General features: G+C 43.8%; 1 protein-coding gene across 1 annotated transcript in view; it reads right to left on the bottom strand.

Annotated features, from left to right (window-relative positions):
• Nucleotides 1-17,500, bottom strand: part of LOC113815494 (protein Aster-B) — a 50,550-nt gene that overhangs the window by 30,613 nt on the left and 2,437 nt on the right. The window contains exons 2-4 of the mRNA XM_027367558.2: nucleotides 8,316-8,846; nucleotides 7,100-7,283; nucleotides 6,347-6,590 (exon numbers count right to left, since the gene is read on the bottom strand). Of these exons, the coding sequence (XP_027223359.1) occupies nucleotides 6,347-6,590; nucleotides 7,100-7,283; nucleotides 8,316-8,846 (959 nt within the window). The remainder of the gene's footprint in view (nucleotides 1-6,346; nucleotides 6,591-7,099; nucleotides 7,284-8,315; nucleotides 8,847-17,500) is intronic.

The raw sequence follows: 17,500 nt of genomic DNA, 5'->3' as shown, positions 1-17,500 counted from the left end.
GGAGAGATACCACTTAAGTGGTACTTCTATTGGTTTAAGACTAAGATGACTACATTCACTAACATTTATATTCCTTATTCACCCATTTTTTCCACCAGTGGTCTTCAAGGCCTAACTTATGTACGCAATTATTCCATTCTGCTTCATGCTTTTATAGCAACCATGACCTGCAACCAGCATAGTTGGCTAGGTTGGGTTCACAAGGTCCACAGCCTTGGCTTTTTCACAGAATTTGGAAGGCTGCAGTATATTCTTCATCACTGACTTGGTAAGGGCCTACCACCAGATACCCCTTGCTGAGGACATCCCAAAGACAGCTGTCACAACACCTTTTGGTCTTTTTGAGTTCACCTGGATGCCCTTTGGTCTTTGGAACGCTGCTTAGACCTTCCAGTGTTTTATGGATGAAGTCACCCGCAGTCCTGGAGGTTGTTTTGTCTACCTCAATGTCATCCCCATCGCCAGCCAGATGGAAGAACAACATCTCATACATACGAGGGCACTCTCGCAACGCCTCAGTGACTACAGAGTTGTGATCAACCCATCCAAGTGCCTCTTTGCAGTGCTTTAATGGACCTTCCTGGGCCACTCAATTTCAGCTGAAGGCCTCACTCCTACCCAAGAGATGGTAAGAGCAACCACTAACTTTACCAGACCCAATACTTAGCATCAGCTGTGTCGGTTCCTGGGTATGCTAAACTTCTACAGGTGTTTCATCCTAAAGTGTGCAGATCTAGCCGTTCCCCTCAACAAGATGTTGGTTAAACCTCATAAGGGGCATCTAAAAGCCCTTTAGTAGACGTCAGTAACAGAAGTGGCTTTCCACAATTGCAAGTTGTGGTGCTCCAGCATATTCTCTAAGCTGTGAAACCCATAACAGTGCCTTTGGATGTGAACTTCTTGCAGCCTACTGTGCTGTGAAGCACTTCTCCTAATACATCGAGGGCCACCTATTCTCCATCCTGACATACTACAATCCCCTAACATTTGCCCTGCAGACTCACAGCCAACGGCAAAATCTGCGATAGGAAAGGCAACAAGACTAAATAGCCCAATTCATCAAACACATCCATGTCATGTCAAGGGCTCCAATAACCAGGAAGCCGATGCCCTCTCCAGGATTACGATTGCCAATGTTGTTCTTCCTGAAGGAACCATTGACTATGAAGAGGTAGCAGCAGAGCAACAGATGCAACTCTTCCACCTTTATTTCAGGAGGACTGCAATCTACTCTTACGTGTCCCTCTTCCTAGTGGCATCACCATCATCTGTGACATCTCAACAGACTGTCCACACCCATACATTCCCCTGTCTTCCGTTGATGATTCTTCCAGGCTTACCATCATCATGGCATTAGGGCTATACAACATCTAATCACCAGCAAAATAGTCTGGCTCAGCATCAACAGTGATGACAGAAACTGGAGCAGAACCTGTCTGGAGTCCCAGAAAAGCAAAGTACATAGACACACTAATTCACCGCGGCACAACTTCCCCACTCTAGAGAGGCGTTTTTAGCGTGTCCACCTCGATATTGTGTGCCCACTTCCACAAATGGTAACTATGCTTACCTCCTAACTGTAATCGACATATTCACTCATTGGCCTGAGACGTTTCCCATCAAGGGCATTACCACAGACACCCTGAAGGTTTGTTGCCGGATGGATGGCAAGATTCAGGTTGCCTACAAAAATCATCACAAACTGTGGCCGCTTTTTTGAGTATGCACTCTAAAGAGACTCCTGGGTTCAAACTAAATCTTAATAACGGCATACCATCCAGCTTCCAACAGTATGGTTGAGCAATTTCACCGAGAGCTAAAGACAGCTCTCTCCAGCGCTACCCCTTATGGCTGGGTGAATCATCTACCGTTTATTCTCCTCAACATTTGGGTAGCTATGAAGCAAGACCTTGGCTACAGAGCAGCTGACTTAGTCTACGGCACGACACTCACCCTACCAGCTGACCTGGTCATAGAGCCCTAAAACAATACGCTTTCACCTCGTGACTACATCAGGGAGCTCAGTGAGAGGATGGCTCTCATTCAAGCCCAACCACCCAGACTATTGCCATGGTCAACACTTTCTCTGTTACTTTTGCTCCCACTGTCGTTTCACTGGAGGGGGAGTATTGTAGCAATGCGGAGTGATCGCTGCCATTTGGTCAGGTTCACCGGTGTGCATAACCTTCCAATCTTAATTCCCTGCACCCACCTTCATTAGCATAGTAGCGCCCACCGAGCTTCATCATCTGTCAGGTTCGGCAAAGTGGGCAGTCCCCCCGAGGCAAAAGCTAAAACATCATCACTAGACCTGACATCATTTGACTAATATATAATCTGTGACCTCAGTTTCCAGATCATCATTCGGAGTTCAGCATCACCTACAACAAGACTCACTCTCCACCGCTTATACACAAGCTTTACCTTTCTCTAAAAATAAAACACAAATCACTCTGTGTGTTTCTGTTACCACACTGGTGACCCATGGAGTGATACGGACATTTGTATTTCACTTGCTTAGCTCACTCACTGGAGGGGGAGTACCGTAGCAACCACGACCAGCAAATTGCAGTTTGGCATAATTGCCCAGGTTGGGTCCACCATGTCCACGGCCTTGTCCTCACTCACTCACCAACAGGCGCTTCTCACGACTCACTGCCAAGACCTGACTGACTCATAAGGCCACCTCACAGCTCTCTGACTGGACTGCAGGTTTTTCTCCTTCCCTGTTCGCTTACATAGCTCCTGTGTACTTAAGCTGTATAGACCAGAATGAGATCAAGCCTCGTCTCAAGATCATCCAGCAGCACCATAGCTAAGCAACAGCCACCAGGAGTTTCGCTGGTTCCCCCGTCGATCTCCACTCCCCTTTAGAACCCAGCCATACCAGTGGGAACTCACACCAACACAAACCAGTTCAAATGGTAGAACCTTCCTTTCCTAAATCATCCGTTCCTTCAATCTTATCCATGCCCTTTTTCCTTATGCCAAGAACATATCTGTTTATAGTTATTTTCAGTCTTTTAGCTAGTGTTACGGAAAACATTTGATCATATTTCTAATTCAGATATTTCCAATTTTCTAAGGCAGACATAATAGTGTCACACACTGTAAGAGTTAGTTTAACATCACCCTAATATTTAAATCATAAAATTAAAAGGATGTGATAAGAAATATTGTGAAATATCAAATTTCAAATATCTCTAAGTGTTTCAGTGAAAATTTCTTTCCTCAACAAATAACTTGCTGTAGCAGTGTAAAGGACCTAGAGAGCTGCCTACAAGAGCCAAGAGGAAGAGATCCGAGCCAGAAGATTTTATGAAGACTAACAGGAAAAAAAGCTATGCCTACTATATTGTCTATTTTGATCATGAGACAGAGAAACAATGATTCTTTTCTATTTCATGGGATTTATCATCTCTAAAAATACATATTGTATATCTGCACAACAATTTTGAAACAAGAACTTGCTTCACCATAAACAGGTGTTCACATGCATATAAATAGGCACTCACTGATACACAAACAGGCATTCATTCAGATGTAAACAGGTAATCAGATACACAGACACCCAAATTTATGCCGACAGGGGGTTAAATGCATGGACACCAATGGTTAGAGACACATCATACAACCAACATGACCACTACCACTACTACTAACCCTACTATTAGCACTACTACTCCGATCACTATTAGTACTACTGTATATCATTATTATTATCATTATCATTATGATAATGATGATTACTGTCATTGTTATTGTAACTGTCATTGCTAGTGTTATTATCATTACTATCACTATCATAATTTCTATCATTATTACCATTAGTATCATCATTATTATTACCTCTTGTTATCACCATTACTATTAATTATCATTGTTTTCTTAAGTTAATGAAATCAATGTATCAGCATGGGTACAGTGAGCACCACAATTTTCTTTCCTACATATAACACTTCTGAAGAAGATTGTATCAATGGAATTTTTTCAAGATAATAGTACTTTCCTCTGATATGAGCTGAGGGTTCAGCTTAGATAATATCACTTTATGAACTGAATTTGGGAATAAATAGGACTTCCATTCTAATATCCACTTTGGGTTGGGCTTGATAGTCACTGGAGGGCAGAGGGGCTAGCAAAAAGAAAGTGGCAAACCATGTTGGGGACCATTCTCAGGTATTGCAAAGGAAGCAGCTGTGGTGTGCACTGAAGTTGCAATGTGTCACATAACAAACTTGTTACATGGTTATGTGGATCCCATGGTGGCAGCACTGGATGGCTTTTCACTGACAAGCATCCCGTGCTTTGTGACGCTGAGCACTAACCAACGATCCCATCTAATGTAACAAGCAACAATAGAAAGGTCTAGGCAATGGCTCTCTTGTGATATATAGAAGATTCTGATTTAAATACAATGGTATATGAAAAGTGAACATCTATGAAAAAATAAGGCCAATTTTCAAAAACTGTTATTCATATGGTAGAAATCCCTTGTCCCAGTTTTTTTCCAATCTCAAAAGCATAGTTCTCCTCAAGAAGGACATTTCATACAATCAAACATCTTTTTTTTTACTTTTTTAGTTTTGAAAGGAATAGATTTTTGCTGATTTTTATATGCCTACAAATACGTAAATTCCTTACCATTCACTCACAATCATTCAAAACTTAAGAATTATTATTAAAATCTGATACATTGTTTGACTTGTAAAGTTTACTCAAGTGAAATTTTGAATGAAAAAAAAAGAAAAAAAGAAAAAAAAGATAGCAGACAAGGAATTTCTACAAGCAACGAATATGTTGCAGGATGCCTATTTTTATTATAAAAAATTTGGGGATGGGGGAGGAAGACTTTTTGGGGGAGGAGAGTTCCCCTGACTCCTAATCAATGTTAAAAACTTGTATGTTGTGCACCACTTATTTTTTTAAATAATATTCATTAATTTCAAAATATAATTAGGTCATAATCAATGATAACCACATCTGCAAATGTTCCACATATGAGTGTCAGTCCCTCCACAGCAGCTCACATAATATTACAAACATACAGGGGAGGATGGGTCCTGCAATATTTCAGGCCATTTGGGGGTGGCACAAGGATGTATAACTGTATGCCTGGGAAATTAGTTACCAGAAGTATGTATGGACGCTCAGATGAGTGAAAATGTCAGACTCATTCAAGATCTTTGACCTTTTGTGGTTGCTCAAGGCTCCACATCTGTTCTTTCTTTGACATTACCATCTTTATATAACAAAATATATTTTCTTACATTTTTTTATGTCAAAAATATGTCCATCTGTTATTGCTGCACTCAGTCTATGTAAACAAATGGTAATGTATTTCCTTTCAGTACCCACAAAGTTCACTGGAGTTTGTAATAATCTATGTCTAGAGCCTGTAAATAAATCATAATGCATTTTATTTCAGTACCCATAAAGTTGACTGGAATTTGTGATAATGAGCTAGACAAGGAGTTCTTAACCTGTAGCCAATGGATGGCTTTCTGGGGGTACGTGGAAATATATAAATAAATAAATTAAAACTTACTTCTTGCATACAAAGATGCGTTTCTTTTTAGATTGTTTACTTTAAAGTTCAATACTTTCAGAATCTAATATATATATGAAACAAACAAATTACACTAAATAAAATACACTATACACATTACATGCAAATTTGTTTATGTGCATATTTCTGGTTAAGGGGGTCCATAGCTTTCATCAGAATCTTAAAGGGGATTGTGACTCTAAAAAGGTTAAGAACCACTGTGCTGGACATTGAAAACATTCAATATTAGCCTTTGAGGACCTTGCTGCCTTGTTTGAGAATATACTTCAATTGCCCATCAGCTTTTAAAAACCTGGCAGCCCATTTCCCTGCCACTATTTTCCTATGAATGGGATGCAGTCAGTGCCAACTGGAAAATCTGGTGTGTAAAATCAATTATGGCATCAAGTGGGGCCGTCAAATGGGCTAAGTAAAGTTACTGGTGGTTTCAAACTTGTAACTGCTCTGAGACTTTTACCCAAAAAATCAAATTGTAGACAGGGGCCTCAACAAACTCAAGTGTTTGACAATTTTTTGTTCTTGGAAATGAAATGCAATTTCAAATTCTATCAGCGTACTAAACTTCTTTTTTCAAAAAATCAAACATAATGACATCAAGACCTTGATCTCAAAAAACAAACAAAAAACTATCATAAGATGCATTATAAGTCTGAACATCCATAAAAATGCATTTGGTGAGTTTCATAACTTCTGTGTCTTCCGTGGTGTAGAGAGGTGAAAACGAACTGCATCTTGACAAAATTAAGACAGACACTATGAGTGAAATGAGATACAAACCCACGATAAGTCGTTCATCTGATGGCAGGTCCTTAAATAATCTTTTCAAGTCCTCTGATCTGCTCTTGTACGTTGGATTCAGCATCTTGTACCATGCCTTATTGCTCTTCTTATCACTAGATTTAGAATCTCGGGACTCTTTTCTTTCTTTGACTGCGAGACCATTAATACTGTGGCTAATCTCTGGGGTCCGAGGTGCCTCTACAGACCGACTAGACTCTGATGATCGGCTCACTGAGTCATGCTGAAGAGAAAGTTATTTGATAAACAAGAGCAATTATAAAGGATTTAGAAGCTATCTATCCCTATACATTTTTTTTATACATCTTATAAATCTAAACTCCCTAATTAATCTCTTAGTTAAGCTCCCTAATTAATCTCTTAGTTAAGCTCCCTAATTAATCTCTCATAGAAATATCAGATATAAATATAATACTGCAATCAACGCAAATAGACTCATTAGAGTATGATTTTGAAATAGCAACATTTACCATGTTAGATATTTCTAGCTAAATAACAATGTTTACACTAAACTGTAAATAGCATCACCACTAAAATAATCTTCATACATGATTCTAATATAATGGAAATATAAATCAACTTGGTATTTTACTGAGTGATCAAACAACAAATAAAATATGGAAACCAAGAAAAGCAATCAGATAATTGGAAAATCCAAACTACTGTCTTGAAGTCATGATAGTTGACACTCTATTCAAAGAATCAAAAGAGAAAACCAGATTTTAAACTTACTGGAACTGTCTTGTCCAAGGGCTGGTGGTCGATCGAAGTATCCACATATGACCGCTCCATACTACCCTCTCGAGATATATATCCTGAGTTTTCGTTTCTGTTTGTTCGGTCATCACTGCTATCACAGGAAGGTTGCCGTGGCAGGAGAGTAGGACTTGGTTTTGGGCTTGGTGTGGGACTATGGCTGAAAATAAAATTATTGCATGAACTACAGAACATCCTCTTACCCTCATTGCTTCAATTTGCATTAAAATATAATACTATTCACTGAGTATGTGTATGTGTGTGGTTATCACAGGGAGAGGGAGGGAGAGAGGGAGAGAGAGAGGGAGGGAGAGAGGGAGAGAGAGGCAGAGAGAGAGGGAGAGAGAGGCAGAGAGAGAGGGAGAGAGAAGCAGAGAGAGAGGGAGAGGCAGAGAGAGAGGGAGAGGCAGAGAGAGAGGGAGAGGCAGAGAGAGAAAGAGAGAGAGAGGGAGAGAGAGAGAGAGAGTGAGTGAGAGAGAGAGAGAGAGAGAGAGAGAGAGAGAGCGAGAGAGAGAGAGAGAGAGAGAGAGAGAGAGAGAGAGAGAGAGAGAGAGAGAGAGAGAGAGAGAGGGAGAGAGAGAGGGAGAGGGAGAGGGAGAGGGAGAGGGAGAGGGAGAGGGAGAGGGAGAGGGAGAGGGAGAAAGAGAAGGAGAGGGAGTGAGGGAGGGAGGGACAGAGGGAGAGGATGTGAGGGAGTGAGGGAGGGAGTGAGGGAGGGAGGGAGAGAGGGAGAGAGGGAGAGGGAGAGAGAGAGAGAGAGAGAGAGAGAGAGAGAGAGAGAGAGAGAGAGAGAGAGAGAGAGAGAGAGAGAGAGAGAGAGAGAGAGAGAGAGAGAGAGAGACACACACACACACACACACACACACACACACACACACACACACACACACACACACACACACACACACACACACACACACACACACACACACACACACACACATACACACACACACACACACAGATATATATACACACAATTACCTATTTGTAAGATAAGAAGTAATTAGCTGCATTAAATTAAAACTTGACTTATCTGATAAATGATGTTTTTTATAAACTTTTCTCTTGAAATTTAGATCTAAAATTTTCACTATAAGGCTTCTTAACTAACATGTTCCTCCATGTGGCTTCTTAACCAACTGTCTTCGCTAGAAACACAAGACAGGTTAGAACAGTTCATAAAATTTACCTGAATCTACCCTCGCCATTTTCAGTGGGTGTGGGCAGAGTGACGTGTGTTATTGGGGGTATGGTGGACAGGTCAAGAGGAGTTATGCCACCAATGGAGTTACACTGGGCATTGTTTACGTCTCCAATTGGTGTGGAAGTGCTGATGATGTTGGACACTGGCATCTCGGAGCTGTTACTGACAGCGTAAGGGAGGTTGGCATTGGCATTGGTGTGGCAACCCGCAGGAGTCTGACTGGACGTGGGAGGGGACTGGAGAGAATTCATGTGGGAGAAGGCATTTGTGGAGGCTGATGAGGAGGAAGATGTGGAAGATATGGTGGAGGTAGAAGCAGCAGCAGATGTTGAATTGCTTATGCCAGTGGAAACGGTGTTGGTGTTGGACAAGGGGTATGCGGACACTGAGGTCACCAAGCGATGGGAGCTGCCAGATTTAGTGTAACATACTGGCTCTCCATCTTCTTCATTTATTGGCTGACTCAATATCGTGCTTCCTGAGCTCGACATGAATATATCCTCAGACGATTTCCATCTGAAAGTAAAAGATACCTGTTAGACTTTGTCACAAAAAACATTGGCATAAAAAACAAACAAACAGAAGACTGCAATGCAGTCATACAACAATAGATATATAAGATGCATGAGACAGCAGGTAGCTGGCATTGTAGCAACTAACAATAGTAACAGTGATTGACAATTTCAGGACTGTCCACAATACAAGTGAAAAAATTATTCAAAGGGTGATTTCAATAACAAAAGTAGCATATAAATATCCCACAGAAGCAAAGAGTTCAAATTGCTATACCAAGATTTTCCAGCCACGATGCCGTCATCGAGAAATGGTCAATAATTTCTCCCTCTCCCACCTACCCCTACACCCTCCTCGACTCGTCCTGCCCCGAAGCACACCTCTCGCGACAAGGCACGACCGGAGCGCCGTCTTACCTGAGTCCAACCAAAGGCGGCGCGCCGGCTTCAAACCCACCCGCATATCGTAAAATCTCGACGCTCACATATCCTAAACAAATGTAGGTCATTTCAGTTAATGGTCAGCCTGTACCTTCTCGTAACAGTGCTTTCATTTTATATTGCGATTTTTTTTTATCACCTCGGCCTTATTTCTCCTAGTTCTACCCTCCTTGCTCCTTTACTTTCTGCCTTATTACGCAGCACACAGCACTCAACACCAAGTACCCGCACTTGCAGAACAGAAGTGTCCCTGAACGCCTCGCTCTTACATGGCGATACGCATCTTGTGCGAGGAAAAAGCCAAAACAAGGATATAAACTTTCTCCCGACTTCCTTCATAAAAGCAGAGGTGAAAGAGAAGGTGTAAAGTACGGACTGAATACAGGAGTTTCCTGCTTTACACCCCTTCCGCTGCTCCTATTGTATCGAGCAGGAAGTGTTCTGCTAACACCTTAATCCCATTACGCATATTCGCGGTTATCTGGGCATGAAAAGGATCATTCTAATTAGTTTCTAAGAGAGATGTTTGCAACCAGATTCTCAAATGCGGATAATCGGATCTTGTGTTAGTTTCATTTTTTCTCTCTCTCTCTCGCGAAGATTCGATGCCAAAGCAGCTCGAAAATACCAATGAAGGAAGGAATGTCTCACTTGCTTCCATCAATGCGATAACATCAGAGTGGAAAGCGTTCATCCTCACTCGCTGTAACAGAACATCAGGTTTACATCAGTCGAAAAGGAAACATCGGAAAACACCCTTTCAAGCTCATACGTGCTTAGAAGAAATGTTACACTATAAGCCTCTACAACAACAACAAAAATGTTCAGCTATTTATAAAAGGAAATTGCAGGAAAGTGAGAGTCGGACAGACAGATAGACAGAGAGAGACATACCGTAAGATAGATCTATATGCAAACAGACAAGAGGAGGAGGACGAGGAAGAGGGCGAGGAGGAGAGGGACGGGCGAAGAGGGGTACAACTGACTAGCCTAGAGTTAAGAGGATCGAACCGAGCAATGTACACGGGTTTTGCGCGTCATCAACCAAATCCGTCAGAGGGGCCGGCGATAGCGTCAGTACTCCGCCACCAGAACTTCGCTCTTGAAATAGAGCGCTGCTGGCTTCTGGCTTCCGGTGGCTTTCGGCGTGAATGTAGGCTCTGTGCGTGCACCTGCAGCATTTCTTTCTTGGGGACTTCCCGTATAGGCCTAAAAACCTTCACCATGATTTTCAAAATGAACAATACCCCCCCTCTCTCTCTCCATATATTTTTTTTTTGTGTGTGTGTGGGGGGGGGGTGTTGAATGTGTGCGTGTGTGCGCGTGTACGTTTGTTTATGTGTGTCGCGTCTACTTCACATACTCCAACTGGTTTCCGCCTCCAGTCCTTGGCTTGGCTACGACCCCATTCTTATTTAAATTCAAGTGTTCCTAAATTGGATTCCCGCGGCTGTAATACAATCACGTAGATTTGCAAGCGCCGCCCTCCTCTTCCTCCCCACGACCAAAATTTTCCTAGAGGACCGTAAACACAGGACAGCGCATTTCCTTTTAAGCGGAGCCGGCTAATGCTGCTGCGAGTTGTGCAAGACGGCAAGGAAATTTGGTAACCTGAAAAATTCTGATGAGGAGAATCGCCGTTGACGTAAATAGCCGAGGCCCTTTCGCAGCACCTGAAATCCCCAGTAGCATATAACCAAAAAACGATGCAATCTTTCAAAATGCAAATAAAAGTTGTTTTGCAAGGCGAGTCTGTTGTATGGACACTCGATATTGCATAGTCGGGGAGGAGGTGAGGGGAATGGAGGGGGTTGGGGCGGAGACTGGTGTTGGGTTCAAGGTTTAAGATCAATTATATATACAGATGAACACAAACACAAACAAACAAACGCAGTGACGTGTACACATACACATGAAGTGAAAGTCTTGCCGCAAGAGAAACGACATAATGAAGAGACGTTTCGAATGTCAATATTGTTCCGCATCTGACGTACTACAAACTGATTTTTTTTTTTATTACGTCTGATGAGGAACTCTTGACAAGTTCGAAACGTCACGTTTTTATTCTGCTTCTACTGCCCTTTCATTGGATATACATGTATATTCATAAATAGATCTATATAAATGCAGATACAGACAGGTAGACCGCGAAGTGGTGGGGAATGTGTGTAACACATGCAAGTTAACTGTAATGCAGCACACTTGATCAGACTTAAATAATATACATTTTAAGGTTCACTTCATATCTCTCTCTCTCTCTCTCTCTCTCTCTCCTTCCCTTTCTCTCTCTCTCTCTCTCTCTCTCTCTCTCTCTCTCTCTCTCTCTCTCTCTCTCTCTCTCTCTCTCTCTCTCTCTCTCTCTCTCTCTCTCTCTCTCTCCCTCCCTCTCGCTTACTGATTCACCTCCTTCCATCCTATCTTCGCCTCTCCTCGCTCCCAGTACATTTCTGTCCAACAGCTCCCAAGGGATAGCGCGCCGTTAAAAGGAGCGGCTAACCCCTGAATGGCACAGGAAACCAAGGAAAATATAAAAGAAAAAAATAATACAATCAAGAGAAAACTACACAAAAATAAATAACATGAAACCAAGAATAAATAAATAAATCAAATAAAAAAAGTAAAAATAAAATAAAAATAAAGAGATAAATAAATATCACCTAGAAAGACAAAGTACTTTCTTGAAGCAATCATTCCCTTTTTTTCCCGCTTTACTGGAGGCCTCAACACTCCCGTCCTACTGCAGCGGGACCGAGGCCGAGGCGCCCCTTCGTCGCCCTCGCTCACCACGGGAAAGGTGGGAGGTCACGTGCGGGAAACAGCTGTCACGAGGCACTTGCGTCGCGCGGATTCAGATAAGTTTGATTTTTTTTATGTATGTATACATGTATATGTGTATATATACACATATAGTATGTACATACATACATATATAAATGAATAAATAAACAAATAGATAAATAAAAAATACATATGTGATATATATATATATATATATATATATATATATATATATATATATATATATATATATATATATATATATATAGATAGATAGATATAGATATATATTATATATATATATATATATATATATATATATATATATATATATATATATATATATTATACATCATGCATATAAATATATATACACAGTTTATATTTACACACATTACATATATACTATGTGTGCGTGTATGTATGTATGTTTGTATGTTTATATGTATGTGTGTGTGTGTGTGTGTGTGTGTGTGTGTGTGTGTGTGTGTGTGTGTGTGTGTGTGTGTGTGTGTGTGTGTGTGTGTGTGTGTGTGTGTGTGTGTGTGTGTGTGTGTGCGCGCGCGCGCACATACTACCTCTCAATAGAGATCAACAAAATATCTCGGGGCACAAAAGCTCCCAACCAGAGCTGTGACGAGCCCCGAGGCGAGGCCGAGTCCGCAGCGCACCGACGCGGCTCCGAGGGCCTTGGAGGCGTCGGAGGCGTCGGGGGCGAGAAACGTTTCCCGCCGGAGGGTCCGCGCTCCGTGGCCGGCTCAAGGTCGACCCGGATCGATGGCTGAGGACAATTCACTGTGGGCCGAGTCTTGCAGCCGACACGCCCGCTCCTGCGGCCGGCCTTTGTTTATCTCTCGGGCCTCGTTAGCTGCGATCAAAGGGTCTTGCAACACTGCCTTTGATGCGTTTACTCACTAAGTTTTTTTCCGTCCATTCAAAATGTTTCATTGGTGAACTTCCCTCTGTAGGGTGTACGGTTTTCCCCTCGACGCAGCAGTCTACGTGCAGACACACGTGCATTGATATTGACACGTAGAGCACGGGCTATGCAACCCCGCTTCGCACACCAAGAAGACAGGAATGCAAGCCAAAGTTCTAGAGGAGGACGGGATCACCCTTAAAACGGTGTCTCCAGCGTGGTTCAACCTCCGCACCAACTCGCGCAAATCACCCAACAGCCACCTCTGAAGAGAACCGTGAAATCCAGGGAACCGCGAACCGACCACGAGGGGCGCGCGGGCGGGCGGGGCGACGACGCGGCGGCACCTGATAGACTGCTGCATGATACGCCTCTACGCCACCCATACCTCGCCCTCGCTCCCGCCCGTCCACCTCCTCCTCGCGCCGCCCGTCCCTCGCCTGCATCCACCTCCTCCTCGCGCCGCCCGTCCCTCGCCTGCATCCACCTCCTCCTCGCGCCGCCCGCCTCGAGCTGCTCCTCGGCCTTCCCTCCGCCCCTGCTCCTGCTTCCGCGTCGCGAGCTTCTTTCGCTCTCTCCCCTCACTAGATCTTTTTTCCCACTGAGCATACACCTCGACACAAAGTTTCCGCGATGTGTAAAAAGTGAGAGTAAAACTGAAGCAAACTAGTGTTATCAAATCCCGCAAGGACTTGACATTTATGCCACGTCTCCCTACCCATGCTGTCCCTTTTACTTCTGGCACGAGCTCTGGGGATGCACTTTGTTTGATCTCTTTAGGTTAAAGTACCAAAAGGACAATGTTGTAATAATAAGTAAAAATAGATAATCTCAGTGGAAAGAACAACAACAATAATATAACAACGGCAACAATAATATAACAACGGCAACAACATTAATAAAACAGAGCATTAACAATAATAAGGATAATATTTACCATAATAGAGATACCAGTCCCTGTTTTTCCCACACTAACGGTTTCCACTCCGCAAGCAGCCACTCTCTTCTGGGGAACCCCCATTACGTCACCGATGTCCAGCATTAATTTTCGCTAGAAGGGCAGCAACTTCAGACGACTTAACACTTGCCGCAGTTCCTGCCCAAGCAAGCTATCTGACCAACTTTTTTTTCCCCTTTCAGCTAAGTTTAGATGAGCTAATAAAAAAAAAATATACTCCACCGTAAGGTCAACAACCGTACTTTTACATTCAAACCAAAACAAACAACAAAAACTTTTTTTTTTTGTCATAACAATCAATTTCAGTTCACGACCCGTTTAAGAGAGCGCTCGCGGGGCTGAGGGCGGCGAGGCCCAAATCAGCGCCTTTAGAAACAGAACCGGGCTGTCTGACAGTCTGATGTTGCAACCCCTTGTCCTGACCACGCTAGTTCTCGCTGGATAAGAACTGGTAGAGCATTTAATGATGCTTCAATACAGAGCGAGCTGCTGCCGGGTCCTCATCGCTGGCTTCTTCAAGTGGGCAACCCTCCGAGACAATGGGAATGGAGTGCCGCTGCTGCCGGAGGACACTCGATTGCGTAAGACGTGCTTGCCATACAAGCCAGGCGTTACAAAATATAAAATCCCGTTTTTTTTTAGGTCATTCTCTCTCGCTGTCTTTCTTTCTCGCTTTCCATTTCTTTCCTCCTCCCCCCCTCTCTCTCTCTTTAACCTTATTTCTCGCTTTCCATTCCTTTCCTATCCCCCCTCTCTCTCTTTAACCCTATTTCTCGCTTTCCATTTCTTCCCCCCCCCCCCCACCCTCTCTCTCTCTCTCTAAACCTTTCTCTCGCTGTCTTTGCTTCTCGCTTTACATTTCTCCCCCCCCCCCTCTCTCTCTCTCTCTTTAACCCTTTCTCGCTATCTTTGTTTCTCGCTTTCCATTTCTTTCCTTCCCCCCCCCCTCTCTCTCTCTAACCCTATTTCTCGCTGTCTTTCTTTCTCGCTTTCCATTTCTTTCCCCCCTCCCTCTCCCTCCCTCCCCCTCTCTCTCTCTCCCTTTTCCCCTCCATTCCCTCTTCCTCTCCCTTTCCGTCCCCCCTCTCCTCCCCCCCTTTCCACTCCGCCCCCTACACCCGATCCCTCCCCCTCCCCCCTTCTTCCCTTCATAACCTCCCCATCAATCCCCCAAGAACCCCGGGATGAAGGATGCTAGTTAACGAAAAATCGTTCTCCGTGCCCAAGGCAGTCCGACCTCTTTGTTCACATGGCAATCCTAACAACAACAACAACAACAAACAACAACAAACAACAACAACAAAACACGCTCTAAAGAACACGATTGCACGCTCTGCCATTGCAACACGGACACGCTGCCGCGACGCTTGAGGGGTGTCAAGGCGTTCCGGACTTCAATCTGATTCTCTCTATCGCGTCATTAGTCCCCTCTCCTTGCCGGCCTCCTCCGCCATGCGATAAGACAATAGGTCAAACTAGCTTTGTTAGCATGTCACGCAGGGGGGGGGGGGAGAGGAGGAGGGTAATGAGAAGCGGGGAGGAGGAGGGGGAAGCGGGGAGGAGGAGGGGAAGCGGAGAAGAGGAGGGGGAGGCGGGGAGGAGGAGGGGGAAGCGGGAGGGGGAGGGGGGAAGTGGGGATGGAAGATAGAGGGAAAAGGGGGGATGTGGAGGAAGCAGGGAGGAGGAGGAGGAAGCGGGGAGGAGGAGGGGGAAAGCAGGGAGGAGGAGGAGGGGGAAAGGGGAGGAGGGGAGGGGGAAAGCGGGGAGGAGGAGGAGGAAGCGGAGAGGAGGAGGGGGATGGGGAATCGCGGAAGAAATGGGGGATGGGAGGAGGAGGGGGGAACGAGAAGGAGGAATCGAGGTAGGAGGAAGAACGAGAAGGGGGGGGGGAACGGGGAGGAAGAGGAGGGGGGAGTGGGTAGGAGGGGGGGGCGGCATCGATTAAAATGCCTCAATTTAGGACTACCAAATCGGCGGTGTAGAAACCGCAATCGCCTCCCGTATTTTTTCTTTTTTGTATTAACCATTCCATCCCTTTACCTTTCCTCACTGGTCATCATAATTGCATTCTTTTTCTTTATATTTTTCCTTTTCTCCTTCTTTTTTGTCTTCGGATTGGGCCCCTTCTTCTTCTTCTTCTTACTCCTTCTTCTTCTTCTTACTACTACTCCTTCTTACAACTTCTTCTTCCTCCTCTAACTCTTCTCCTCCTCCTCCTTTCTCTTCGCCTTCTCCTTCATCTTTTTCACCTCCCCCCTCTTCGTTTTGCAGCACCCTCTGTCCCTGCTCCTTCTTCTTCTTCCTACTACTCGTTTGCTCCTCCTCCTTTCCCTCTGCTCGCGTCCTCCTTCATCTTTTTTCACCTTCCCCCTCTTCGTTTTGCACCACCCTCTCTCCCTACTCCTTGTTCTTCTTCCTCCTACTCTTCTCCTCCTCCTCCTTTCCCTCTCCTCGCCTCCTGCTTCATCTTTTTTCCCCTTCCCCCTCTTCGTTTTGCACCACCCTCTCTCTCTACTCCTTCTTCTTCTTCCTCCTACTCTTCTCCTCCTCCTCCTTTCCCTCTCCTCGCCTCCTCCTTCATCTTTTTTCCCCTTCCCCCTCTTCGTTTTGCACCACCCTCTCTCCCTACTCCTTCTTCTTCTTCCTCCTCCTCCTTTCCCTCTCCTCGCTTTCTCCTTCATCTTTTTTCACCTTCCCCCTCTTCGTTTTGCACCACCCTCTCTCCCTACTCCTTCTTCTTCTTCCTCCTCCTCCTTTCCCTCTCCTCGCCTTCTCCTTCATCTTTTTTCACCTTCCCCCTCTTCGTTTTGCACCACCCTCTCTCCCTACCACTACTGCATCTCCCCTTTTTCCTCGAGCCAACGTGACATATGCCCTCACAGACCGAAACCGGCTTCCATCACCATAAACTACAGCGAGCGTTCCTATCTGAAGCTAATTTCCTACAGGCAAAAGAAGAAGAAGAAGAAGAAGAAGGTAAAGAAGAAGAAGAAGATAAAGAAGAAGACGAAGACGAAGACGAAGACGAAGAAGAAGAAGAAGACGAAGACGAAGAAGAAGTCACAGAGACCTCGAGCTCAACATTCATCTTGATTATCAACGCCAAAACCCTTGTTGAACGACATGAGGATTCTTAAAAAAGGTCTGGTGAGTATCAGGCCAGGAATGGTAGTATATATCAATAATACCAATAGCAATGACAAAAAAGTAATAATAATGATAGAAATAGCAACACTAATAGGAATAATAATAATGATAATGATGATATCAATAATAATAATAATAATAATAATAATAATAATAATAATAATAACAACAATAATAATAACAATAATAATAATGACGATGATAGAAATGACAACAAAACAATAACAACAGTAACAATAATAGCTATCAACAACACTACCAACAGAAGCACAACAGCAACAACATTCGTAACGGCGACACTCATACCACAACCAGTAATAACGGAAGAACACCACAACCAGTAATAACGGAAGAACACCACAACCAGTAATAACAGAAGAACACCACAACCAGTAATAACAGAACACCACAACCA

This window comes from Penaeus vannamei, chromosome 21 (assembly GCF_042767895.1).
Source record: "Penaeus vannamei isolate JL-2024 chromosome 21, ASM4276789v1, whole genome shotgun sequence".
In the NCBI taxonomy this organism is placed as follows: domain Eukaryota; kingdom Metazoa; phylum Arthropoda; class Malacostraca; order Decapoda; family Penaeidae; genus Penaeus; species Penaeus vannamei.
Note: the sequence above shows the minus strand (reverse complement) of the source record. Positions and strands in the feature narration are given on the sequence as shown.